This window comes from Cervus elaphus, chromosome 11, assembly GCF_910594005.1.
Source record: "Cervus elaphus chromosome 11, mCerEla1.1, whole genome shotgun sequence".
NCBI classification, from domain to species: Eukaryota; Metazoa; Chordata; class Mammalia; order Artiodactyla; family Cervidae; genus Cervus; species Cervus elaphus.
In genome coordinates, this window is record NC_057825.1 from 13,802,278 (window position 1) to 13,814,997 (window position 12,720).

General features: G+C 43.3%; 1 protein-coding gene across 2 annotated transcripts in view; it reads left to right on the top strand.

Moving 5' to 3' along the window:
- Positions 1-12,720, top strand: part of TTLL11 (tubulin tyrosine ligase like 11) — a 256,195-nt gene that overhangs the window by 103,046 nt on the left and 140,429 nt on the right. For both annotated transcript variants that reach the window (XM_043916940.1, XM_043916941.1), the window contains 2 exons: positions 6,016-6,111; positions 6,848-6,963. In XM_043916940.1, the coding sequence (XP_043772875.1) occupies positions 6,016-6,111; positions 6,848-6,963 (212 nt within the window). The remainder of the gene's footprint in view (positions 1-6,015; positions 6,112-6,847; positions 6,964-12,720) is intronic.

Consider the following 12,720-nt stretch of genomic DNA (forward strand, 5'->3'; position numbering starts at 1 on the left):
TTTTCACTCTCCTCTTTCACTTTTATCAAGAGGCTCTTTAGTTCCTCTTCACTTTCTGTCATAAGGGTGGTATCATCTGCGTATCTGAGGTTATTGATATTTTTCCCGGCAATCTTGATTCCAGCTTGTGCTTCATCCAGCCTGGCATTTCACATGATGCACTCTGCATAGAAGTTAAATAAGCAGGGTGACAATATGCAGCCTTGACATACTCCTTGCCCAATTTGGAACCAGTCTATTGTTCCATGTCCAGTTCTAGCTGTTGCTTCTTGACCTGCATACAGATTTCTCAGGAGGCAGGTAAGGTGGTCTGGCCTAAAAACTTAGCACTTTTTAAAAAGAAGACAAAATCCAGATACTGAGCATTAAATGTCCATTATCCAATAAAAAGCCACGAGATATTCCCCAAGGCAGGAAAAGTTAACCCATACCTAGTGGGAAAATCAATAGGAACAGTCCCATAAATATTAGAAATAATGAAACTAATAGAAAAAGGATGTTAAAACAGCTATTACAACTATGTACAAAAGTTTAAAGGAAAATAGTTATTGTAGAGAGAAATGAAGCTATGAAAAAGAACCAAATGGAATTTCTAGGGACCAAATGGAAGAAAATGCAATATCTGTATTGAAAATTTCACTGGATAGGATTAACAGCAAATTAGATACTGTAGAAGAAATGCTCAGCAAACTTGAAGACATAGCAATAGAATTTATTCAAAATGAAACACAGAGAGGAAAGTGACAGGAACAATAAATGAACAGACCCTCAGTTACCTATGGTACAATATCAGATGGTCTAACATCTGTGTAATTGGAGTTTCCTGAGCAGAGGAGACAAGGAAGATACAGAAAAATATTTGAAGAAATGGCCACACATACACTAATGTGTACACACACACACCAAGATTTATCTAAATCAAATCAGTGACAATAAGAAAATCTTAAAAGCAGCTAGAGTGAAAAGACACATTATGTTCAGAGGAATGAAGAATAATTGAAAACCTCTCATCAGAAACAGTGCAAACCAGAAGACAACAGAATGACAAATCTCACTTTCTTAGAAAGGCCTTTCCTGACCACCAAGCCTTTCTCTCCATCCACTGTATACACTCTATGTTCTTACCTTGTCATAGATATTTATGTGCTTGTGGTCTCTCTCCTAGAATGTAAGCTCCAAGAGGGCAGGAGTTAACACAAACCTTGTCTTCTCCACTGCTTTATCCCCAGTGCCTGCAATACTAATTAGTGTTTGGTAGCTGCTCAATAAGTATTTGATAAATAAAGTTGTCCTCCAAGTAGAAGACTATAAGGGCAGAGAGCAGGAAAGCATTCTAGAACTACTAATGTTGTTTAGTTGCTAAGTCGTGTCCAGCTCTTTTGCGATGCTGTGGACTGTACCTGCCAGGCTCCTTTGTCAAGGGATTTCCCAGGCAAGACTACTGGAGTGGGTTGCCATTTCCTTCTCCAGGGCATCTTCCCGACCCAGGGATTGAACGGGGGTCTCCTGTGTTGGCAGACAGATTCTTTACCACTTGAAAAGCCCAGAATTACTAACAGTTCAGCACAATTAGAGCCCAAGGCATGCAGCGTTGAGTCAGAGCAAAGAAAGCTAGAGTTTGACACAGATGCTGGTCATAGAGGAATTTGCAGGACATGCTCTGGAACTTGGGCTTCCTCCTGTAAGCCGGGATTTTAGGTAAAGCGGTCCTAACATTTTATTTGCATTTTAGAAAAATTACTCTGGTAACCTTTCATGCCAGGTGATTAGAGAGGTAAGTTTGAGAGCAGGGAAATGAATGGGGGCAGGTATTAAAGTAGTCCAGGTGAAAGATGGTGAGGGTTTGGTCTAGACTAGGAACAGGGAGATTGGGCCAGGTCTAGAAAGACTGTTTTGGAGGTAGAATGTACAGAGACTGTGAGCAGCTAGATGTGAAGGAAGGAGAGATTTCTGGCTGACTACTGCTGGCTCAAAGTCCCTCACAGGCTACAGTTAACATATTGTCGAGGACTTTAGTCATCTTGAGGCTACGGGGGCAAGATTCCCTCCCCAGCTCACTCACATGGCTGTTGGCAGGCCTCACATCCCCCTTGCTATTGGCTGGGACATCAGTTCCAGAGGCCATCTCGGCCTCTCCATCCAGCAGCTCACAACATGGAAGCTGGCTTCCCTTAGTGTTTAGGGAACAAGAGAGTAAGATAATGCATGTTAAGATGCAAGCCGCAGTCTTTTTAAATAACCTAATATTTGAAAGGATATCCCATCATTTCTGCCCTATTTTGTTTGTTAGAAAAACATTACTAGGTGCAGCGCACTCTCAGGCGAAGGGGCTTACAAAAGGGCATGAATACAGCACGTGGTATCATTGGGACTGTCTTAGAGTCTGCTGATCACAGATAGTGAGTTTGGGTATGTTGCCAAGTTGGGAATACTCTGGATGCAGCTGGATGTGTAGTTCCGGGGCTCAAGAGATAATTCCTTCTCATTGGAATGTAGGTTGGAGGCTTTACCTGAGTTTACAATGAATAGCTCAGGGCCCTTTTCTCTCCAACTTGCTTTGGAAGCTTCCGGAGGTGAGGGATGAAGGACAAGATATCTTTGAGTCCCCAGGGCACCCTGTAAGAAGCAACACATCATTGCTGACTGAATGACTTGGAGGGTAGAGAGTATCACATAACTGAAAAGTTCTCTCTCTCTCCATTTGACATTTCCTGCTCTGCCACCAAGCTGGAGAGAAGTTTTCCTGTTTCTAAGCTGCAGGTTTCTAATGTGCAAAGTGGATGTTAGATTAGATTAGTAGTGTTGTTGTTCAGTCTGACTCATTGCAACCCCATGGACTGTAGCCCACCAGGCTCCTCTGTCCATAGAATTCGCCAGGCAAGAATATTGGAGTGGGTTGCCATTTCCTTCTCCAGGAGATCTTCCCAACCCAGGGATTGAACTCAGGTCTCCTGTATTTCAGGCAGATTCTTTACCACTAAGCCACAAGGGAAGCCAGGATCAGTAGTATATATATGTATATATACTACTAATCTGGTATAGATAGATAGATAGATAGATGTGTAGATATAAACATATATTTTTACCATAGGAACCCCAGGATGTAAAAAAGATAAAAGTTGATCTGATCTGGTCTCCCCAGTGCTTCCCCCTCAAAATAATCTCATGTTGAAAAACGCTGAACCAAATAAATTCCTGATTTTCGGCCAGCTCTGACATTCTGGGATCTTATGAAAAGACAAACTCTAAGCTCCTCCAAGTTTTGTGATTCTGTTTCTTGAGGCCCACTGCTGCTCCATTTTTCATTAAACTTTGGGGGGAAATTCATCTTTCCTTGAACTCTTGAAGAACTATAAAGATGACTTTCACTAAATACTATGTGAAATACTAAATACTTAATACTAAATACTAAGTACCATGCAAAACATTTTACATCCCATTATCTTTACTTGCCCCTGTCTCCCTAACTAGAGTGTAAGCTCCATGAGGGTAAGGACTTTGTCTAGTCCACTCCTGTATTTCTGGACGCTGGAAGAGCCTCTAGGGCACCGGAGGCATTCAGTGTTTAATGAATGAGTGGACTAAGGTAGGCACTATTACGCCCATTTTACAGATGAGGAAACTGGGGCTTGGAGCTGCTAAGTCACTTGCCGGTAGTGACTTGCTAAGTCACTTCACTTCACAAACTGAAGGCAGAACTAAGATTTGAAATGAGTTCCTCTGGACTCCAAAGCTAATAGTGCCAATTCTTATTGATGGGATCAGTAGGAAACCATAAAGGGAGCCAGCATATATTGAGTACTTTCTTTAAGATGAGCATAACTCTAGGGATTTTTTTTGCTTCCATTGTCAACTACTCTACAAGGTAGCTGTGGTTATGCCCAACTTTTTCAGATGAGTTATGTGAGGCTCACAGAGGCTTAGAATTGTGTAGCAAATATGAGAGACTGAACTGGATTGAAGCCCAAGTCTGGCTCCAAATCACTCCCACACAAGACTCAACACAGTCAACTACATGTGCCAAAGTTTAGGCTCTGGAAAGTTTTATGCAACTGCTGGGTGCAGGTCCCTGTGGCTGGTAAAGTTCTGCCACTCCTCTTCTCCAGCTTTCCTATAGCTGTGGATTCGTGAAATCCTTGTGCACTGAGCTGAGACGAATCCACCAGGCTGAGAAAGGACAAGTCCAAGCTTCTAAGATGTAGCAAAAAGTAAGCGTCCGTGACACAGGATGATAAATGCTAACACTGCCTCCCATTGTTCTCGTAGGCTCATCAACATCAGGTCTCAGACCAGGTCTGAAGTTAGACTGATGATGTCACCAGAGTCTCTTACAGGCCTCATCACTCATATCCACTTGTCATATATTATTAAGCAGATCTATAATACATGTAACATTTTCTCCTGAATTTCCATTCCTTTCTTCTTATGACCAGGGAAAGAAAAATAGAGTGAGGATGACTTTTCCCAACTTTTCATCCTTATTGTCCTTTCTTGAAGAATAACCTCATCTTGAATTATGCACCCTGCCCCCCACCCCCAAATGGTCATTTGGGCTCTGAGTTCATTAATAAGGATGAAACTACACTTTAATAATTATCATTTAACTAATGCATATTCTAGATAGACAAGTAGATGGATTTCCCCTCATATTTTCTTCTTGAGTCTGCAGAGGAGGCGATGCAGCTGTATCTTTGTTCTCTCCCCTCCTTTATTCTCCATGTTACTTTTTGAAGCTTTGGGATGGTATCACTCATATTAGGAGTTTTCTTCTACCTTATCACCTCCTAGAGAGATAATGACAGTCCTCCCGAGAATCTGGCATCCTCAGAGTCCACGTCTGAATCCAATTAGAAACTGCAATCTCAAGGGTGAGGAGATGTTATCTAGATAAAGGGCTGTTTCAGGCAGAGGGAATGAAATGCACAGGGTGACTTACCCCAAGCAGGGGACTCCTGAGGAATTGAAAGAGGCCAGAAGACAAAGCCACACCTGAGGCAGAATGCCAAGTTCAAGAGCGGGTGGTTGGCCAATTCGCAAGGGCGCTAAAGCTGGCCATGGGTGCATGCTGGCTCCAGGGGCGTGTGGGCTGTGCCGTCACAGAGGGTCCCACACTCCAAAGGGCTCCATGCTTGGTTTAATGCTCTGTTTCAGCATCATGAAATTTGTTAATACTTTTTGAGCAAGAGACCCTGCATTTCCATCTTGCACCGGGTCCCACAAACTACATAGCCAGTTCTGCAGTTCTGAAATCCAGCTCTGTCATTTACGAGAGGAGCAGTCTCAAGGAAACCCACTGGCCTTTCCAAGACTCACTTTCTGCTTCTGTGAAACACAGGGCATGATCCCTACTTCAAATACGCTGTTGTGAGAACGAATCAAGATTGTGAATTATTCGTGCATTGTATGATAATTGGTGCCTAGTGGGCACCTAATAAATATTCCCTTCTTCTTGGGTAGGAGGGTCTATCAGAATTATCCAGGGGATTTGTTATTGAAAATACACTGGCTGCGTTCCACCCTGAAAGGCTCTGACTCATAGGTGTGGGCTAGGGATAAGCGGTGGTTTTAAAAGGGGTCCCTAAGTGATGCTGATATATACCCAAGGTTAAGAAACATAGTCTCGGGTTTTTTAGAGATCCATCTAAGAAGCAACTTAAAAGAGGAGAACAGAAGGAGAGGGAGAAATGGATGGACTATTACTGATTCTTCACATAATAAAAAACCTGTTAAAGAAGAGCGAGGTCATCATCTTACAGCCCTTCACATGACACCGATGGTGCTGAAATGAACCATGGGACCTCATCCCATTACCAAGGCCCCTATAAAATTTTCTGCTGTCCATTTGGCCTGACAAGTCCATCCAGAGGAAGAGGGGCTATGGATGAGAGAAGCCAGGGTCAAGGCCCAGGTTGGGGGTGGAGTTGGAATTTATTTTCACCTTAATACCCCTAATACAGTACCTGATTCCTGAAAAGACACTGTAACTAATTCTGAATTACGTTTATCCTGCCCCAGATTTTAGGCTTTGACATTCTTCTCATGAAAAATCTGAAGCCTATACTACTTGAAGTAAATGCAAATCCCAGCATGAGAATCGAACACGAGCAAGAAGTAAGTATTTTGAGTATCTCATTGAATATATTACCAGGCAAACTGAACCTTCCCACTCTTCTCGCTGCTCCCTTGGCTAAACAAGATTCGACATTGCCCGATTTGCCCGGCCAAGTTCTGTTCCTGCCTAAATAACTTCAGTTTTGTTGAGCTCAGAACATCGTCTATTAATATAAGACCTATCCAACCTATGGTGACTTCCCCGCATGCCCTTCTCCAGCTCTGAAGATCTGCAAATGGAGAAGCAGCTGAGCCTTTCCATCAGTTTTGACATGAACTAATTAGTCAGCCTCAGGAGATGAACTAATTGAAATTCTATGAATATGATTTAGCCATGTCGACATGCTTGAGTCCCTAAGATAAATAGTACATTGAGCAGTGCTTACCTCCCCCCCCCCCCATTTAAGAATGCATTAAAAAAGACTGGAAGGAAATACACCTATTATTAATCCTGGGTTTTGGGTGAGGGTGGATTATGAGGGTTCTTTTCTTCACCTCTTCCATATTTTCAAATATTCTACAATGAGCATATATAATTTTGACAATGAGAAAAACCCAGTGCTATTTTTCCCCCTTCGTGTATTTTGTTGATTTGGAAAAGGAAACTGACATTTTAAAGGTAGACTGAAGGGGGCCTTCAAACAATTCTGGCAGTACAACCACTGGGGCTGGTGCTTGTGGTCAGTTGGTGCTGAATCCCTGTCTCTACCATAACATGGAATCCTTACCCTTCAAGCTCTCTCCAGGGGTGTTTGAGAACGTCCCCAGTCTTGTTGATGAAGAAGTGAAAGTGGCCGTGATCAGAGACACTCTGCGTCTCATGGACCCACTTAAAAAGAAAAGAGAGAGCCAGTAAGTATTTTTTATATCATTTATTTCTATCAATTCTGTTTCCCATGTCCTAAGCAGGTAAGTCAAGTTCTCAAAACATGTTACCATCGTGAGTGAGATTTCTACCTTTAACAATCTAATAAATCATATTTTCATCTACGAGTATCACCCTCCAGATATGGTGACTCAGGGTCAAGATATGGAGACACACTTGCAGTTAGACCAGCAGATGAATTTCTAGCCAATCATTATCTGAGTCTGGAAAGTCTTTTCTGAAAACCCACTCTCCCCCAGTGACAGACTCTCCCCTCCCTCACCATTGCCCACATGGTGCTTCTCTGTAAAACCCTCGAGCATAGGCAAAGAGTACAAAATGCTGGAGAAGGGGGCCACAGGGAACTTGGACGTGTGTAGCAAGGATCACTTTCTTTTCATTTTCTTCATGATGTTAACACTCTTGCAACATAAACTTTTTGTTTCAAAATCTGCAGAACCAATTGTCGAACCTGTGGCAGTTCTATAATATTTACAACCTTGTAATACCTGTTCGTCCCACCCACCCAGTAACATCTAACTGGAATATTGATGGCAGTATGTGCCCAGCCCTTCCCTCCATGGAATCACCCCTGAAGTGAAAGACATGATGTCACTTGGGTATTTTGTTGGTTTTGTTTTCACCAAATTCCTGGCTTTCGCAAAGTGAGGGTTGAGTAAATATGACTGTGCCTGTTTTAGGCAGAAAAACCAAAGACAAGCATTTCTAACAGCACTCCTGGTACCCCTGACATATCAGTTGGACCCAAACACCCCCAGACAAGTAAAGCGTTTGTCAGCTGTGGTTTAGGAACGTGAGGAACCCTGACTCCCCTGAGCAAGTGGTACTTCGCAGGCTCCTCTTACTGCTGCCCCTCACCAACTGGGCTCAAGCCCAAATACTGTCAGAATCACACTCCAGTAGTGCTTCTCCCCTTGGCCGCACATCAGAACCATCTGGAGAGCTCTCGTAAATACCAGTGCAAGTGCCCCCACTTCTAGAGATGCTGCTTTTTTTTTTTTTTAATACTGAGATGCTGCTTTTAATCAGCCTGGGCTGGAGGCCTGACCACGGAAACACTGTAGGTTCCCCAGGTGAGTCTATCTCGCAGCCAAGGCTGGGCACCGCCGCCCTGCCGGAAATGTCACTCTGAAGGAGTCTTTGTCATGTTCTGAGTCAGGCTGGATGGTGTCTGCTTGGTTGAGTTCTCTTCCAGAGCATTCTTTGCTGTGCAAGGCACGGATCCAAGGCCATTAAGGCTCGCTGAGAACGCTCACCTGTGGTTCACGTGGGCCGATCCCGCCAGGTGTGGCCTCCACCGACGAGGGCTTCAAAGTGGTGGCGGGTCAGGTCTGCGGAACCCCTCACGGGACCAGCTCACAGCAGCAGCTCACAGCAGCTGGATGATGGGTCTACTCGTACACACATGCAGCTGCCTTTTTTAGCCATCCTTGAGGAAAAGCAGTGGATTAATTGCAGTTTGGTCAGATTCATTGCAATGTAATTCATTTCTCAAAAATCTACTTTCTAACGGTTATTGATCTCACTGGAAGAGATTAGGTCTTGAGTGACTGGGTTGCACTGCATGGAGATTTTGTCAGCTATCATGCCAGGATGGCTCAGGGGGATAGATTTTTAAAGAGGACCTTGACACGTTAACCCTCTGATTCCTTTGGTGGGAACAAGTTCAAAGGCTATTGTGTGGCCTAAGCCTTCTTAACCTCTGCCACCAAAACCAGGAAGAGAGGAAAGCGGACTGCTGTAGTTCACATTAGATGGCCTCAAAACGTGATCAGCTTTCATTTTCTGGTTCTAGTTGTTTGGGTTTTTTTTCCCACCCGCACCTGGCATTTGATGTGATCCATATGAACTGCAGATTTAAAAGTTAAAAGCAATTTAAATGGGCCCAGGACCATTGGGAGGGATGGGAAAGGCATTTTACGACTTATCAAGTCATAAGTAGCAGCACCTCATTTTTAATTTAAAAAGCATTGACTTTTCTTTTTTTTTTTTTTTTAACTGATAACCAAGAACAGTTAGAGCTTCAAGAACCTGACTTCAATCTTAACAGAAAAATGCTTTCATCTCACCCTTTCCCTACCTACAATATAAGGGTGTATGTTAATAGCTAAATGGCATTTACTGATATTTTTCCTTAATTATACCTTTTTAAAAAAAAAACAAAAATGAGCAACGATTGTCCATGAAAGCATTTTGTAATCTGTAAAGTGTGTTATATGTAAGGAATTATTATCAGCATTTTGATAACTTTGCCATACAGACCAAGGGCTTTTCTGGTGACTCAGACTATAAAGAATTTGCCTGCAATGAGGGAGACTGGGGTTCGATCCCTGGGTAGGGAAGATCCCTTGGAGAAGGAAATGGCAACCCACTCCAGTATTGGGAGCCTGGTGGGCTACAGTCCATGGGATCACAGAGTTGGACACGACTGAGGGACTAACGCTTTCATACAAACCAAAAGGATGAAATTATTCTCAACCCCAAATGTTTCAGAATAACTTGGAAAAGCACCGTATTTGTGCCCATAGATAAGGCACAGCATTGTAGTGCTGAATTGTGGGTTCAAATCTGGGACCGGGTCATGCCAACTGCAGGAAGTGATGTCGCAAAGACTTCTAGGCCAGCAGTTAACTTTAGGAGCCGGAGTTTCTTGTGTTTGAGTAGGATCCAACCTAAATATTTAAAAAACAAATGGTTTCCTTGCCTTGCTCTTCAACTCCTTAGCAAAAGAGAGTTTGATGTGTCCCTCATCAGTTCATTGAATACACTTTGCCAGGAAGACTGTTGAAGGTAGTTTTCAGTTTTCCTGCACAGATTGAAGCAAAAAGGCTTAAACTGCTCTAGAAAGATGCAGAGGGGGCCTTGGAAGGGTATCAGACCCCTGTGTCTGTGTGTCCTGCATCTTCACACACCCCAGGAGTAGGGGAGGCATGTAGGCTGGGGTCAGTATATTGATGGGGCAGAAAGCAGTCCTCATGCCTTCCACGGAGAGAGGGACCTGTGACCCTACTGAGTGGGTAGAGTGGATAGAACTTTCTCCTGAGCCGAAGAGACTAAGGTTCAAATCTTGACGTTGGAGATGTGGAGAGCTATTCTGAACCTTGGTATCCTTTTCTATAAAATGGAGATAATGATGTTTAAGTGAAGCAACGTGCAAGAGTGTGTGTATGCTCAGTCGTTTCGGAGTCTTTGTGACCCCATTGACTGTAGCCCACCAGGCTCCTCTGTCCATGGAATTTTCCAGGCAAGACTACTGGAGTGGGTTGCCTTTCCCTTCTCCAGGGAATCTTTCCCACCCAGGGATTGAACCCAAGTCTCCTGCATCATCTCCTGCATTGCAGGCGTATTCCTTACCGCTGAGCCACCTTACTATATAGTAGGCACTTAATAATCCTTAGTTTACTACTCACCAATAAACTTATCTACTATAATTTGAACAAACAAAAAGTGCTTACAACTCTCTTTTCTGGTATACTTAAAGCAGACTTTTGAGTTCAAAACCAATGACATAGCCTAAAACCAAAGCTGCTGGACCTCTGTAACTAGACTTGACATTGGAGCTGACTGCAATGGAAAATTTTGTTTCCATGTAGCATGATGTCACTCACCCAGACAAATTTATTTGTTGGGTTAGGAGAAAATATACCTTTGGCCCCTGAAGGAACAAAATAGCTGTCATATGAGAGCTGTCTTGAACTATGATGACTTTTTGTAATATCTGATGACTATTGATTTACTTAATAGGATTCTTTGGAGGCACTGCAGGGGCAGGGGAAGGGCGATTGATGGGACAGGATTCTAGAACCCTAATATATCTCTGCATACACATATGGAGGTAAAATCCACACAATATAAAACTAGCCATACAAAAGTATACAATTCGGTGGCATTTAGCACATTCATAATGTTGTACAACCAGCACCCCTTTCCAGCTCCAAAATATTTTGTCACCCCAAAAGGTAACCCATGATCAATTAGGCACTCACTCCCCATTCCCACCTCTGCCAACCTGTTTTCTATCTCTGGATTTACCTTTTCTGGTTACTTCATATAAATGGAGTTTTTTGTGGCTGGCTTCTTTCACTTAGCGTGTTTTTGGTTCACCCATGTTATAATATGTATCAGTACTTTATTCCTTCTTATGCCCCAATAATAGGGGCATAATAGGTTCCAGTCCATGGATATACCACATTTTATTATCCATTCGTCACTTGATGGACATTTCTGCAGGAGTCATTTCTTTTTTAACCAGGGGGGAGCTCGGATGACCTATTTTATACTTTGGGATTCTCTAGATTTCCTTTGAGAGGGAAGGATCTTTTCTGCTTCAAGAAGTTTCTAAAGCCCCTGGTTTAATGCAGCCCCATCATTTTATTGATAGAGGCACAGGACTGGCAGGGACCTTAGAAACCAGCATGCCCGTCAGCTCCCGGGCTCAGGAACATCCCTCCTGAGCATCCGTGACAGAGGAGCAGCTCGTGTCCCGACGAGGCACTGGACTTGGCGTCAGCCAGGTCTGGGATGAAGTCCTTAATCTCTGATCAGTGCACGATGAGCTTGGCCAAGTCGCTTTATTCTCTGATCTCGTCTTTGAAACGATCAAGGGCTCAAGGGCTCCCCTTGGCTGGACTGTCACTGGCATCATGTGAAATGACACATGGCCTTCATGGCATCTGAGGGTACTAGACAAATGCTAGTTCTCAGGGTCACCATGTGGTCAATCAGAGTCTGTTTGAAAGTTATGCTGATAGTGACACATAAGTCACAGCTCTTGAAGCAAGCCAGTTTGAGTTGTGTATGTAATGATTCCGCCTGTCTGAATTGTACAAAACAAAACTAAGATGAAGAAGATCCATCACTTGCCAGGGGAGGAAATCAGGAAAACCAACAGAAGCTGTCCTCTTTTCTCACGGTATTTGGGGAGCCTAAGGTTTTCTTTTGAAACACTTCTATCAGAAGCAGAAGAGGATAAATTGCTTCTCTAGATTATTTTATAAACAAAGTGATTATTCCACCAACTGATTAATTTTTGGAAGTTGGGTTTACCCCTGGTGGAGTCATTTTACTAGTATTTTGCTCCTTTTCCTGGATGTAGATGTTTCTAGTAACGATTTTCCTTTCTTAGGAATCACTACCCTTTAGGACCCCCAGAGTAATATAAATAAAGCTGGGGACAGGCTTGGAGTAATCTGAAGGGATTCCTTGATGCCATGCAGTGGCTCCCCCCGGGAGCCGGAGGTAGCTGGGAGCCACTTGCCTCTTATTCAAAAGTGTACAGTTGGAACATGACTGTGTAAGTCACAGAAGCCCCTTTTCCCACAGCAGCGTTTCATGGTCCTCTTACCTTACCTCCTCTTACCTCCAGCTTCACTTACCTCCTATCACCATGACAACCAGGTTTATATGAAGGGTGGAGTCAGCCTGCCAGTACAGCTTCATCCCTAATTCAGAGAGGTTCATCTTCTGAAGGCTTCACTGGGAGATCTGTCTTCACTTCTTACCTTGACTCTCAAGTATCCAAGTATCCCTTGGATCTTCTGACATGTTTAGAACCCACACACTAGGTGAATCCTCAAATTAGGTTATTTCTATGTAGAATCTAGAATAAAGGTGAAACATTCTAACATAACATTCTCTTCTTAGGGCTTCCCAGGTGGCGCTAGTGGTAAAGAAGCCGCCTGCCAATGCAGGAGACATAAAGAGATGCTAGTTTGATACCTCAG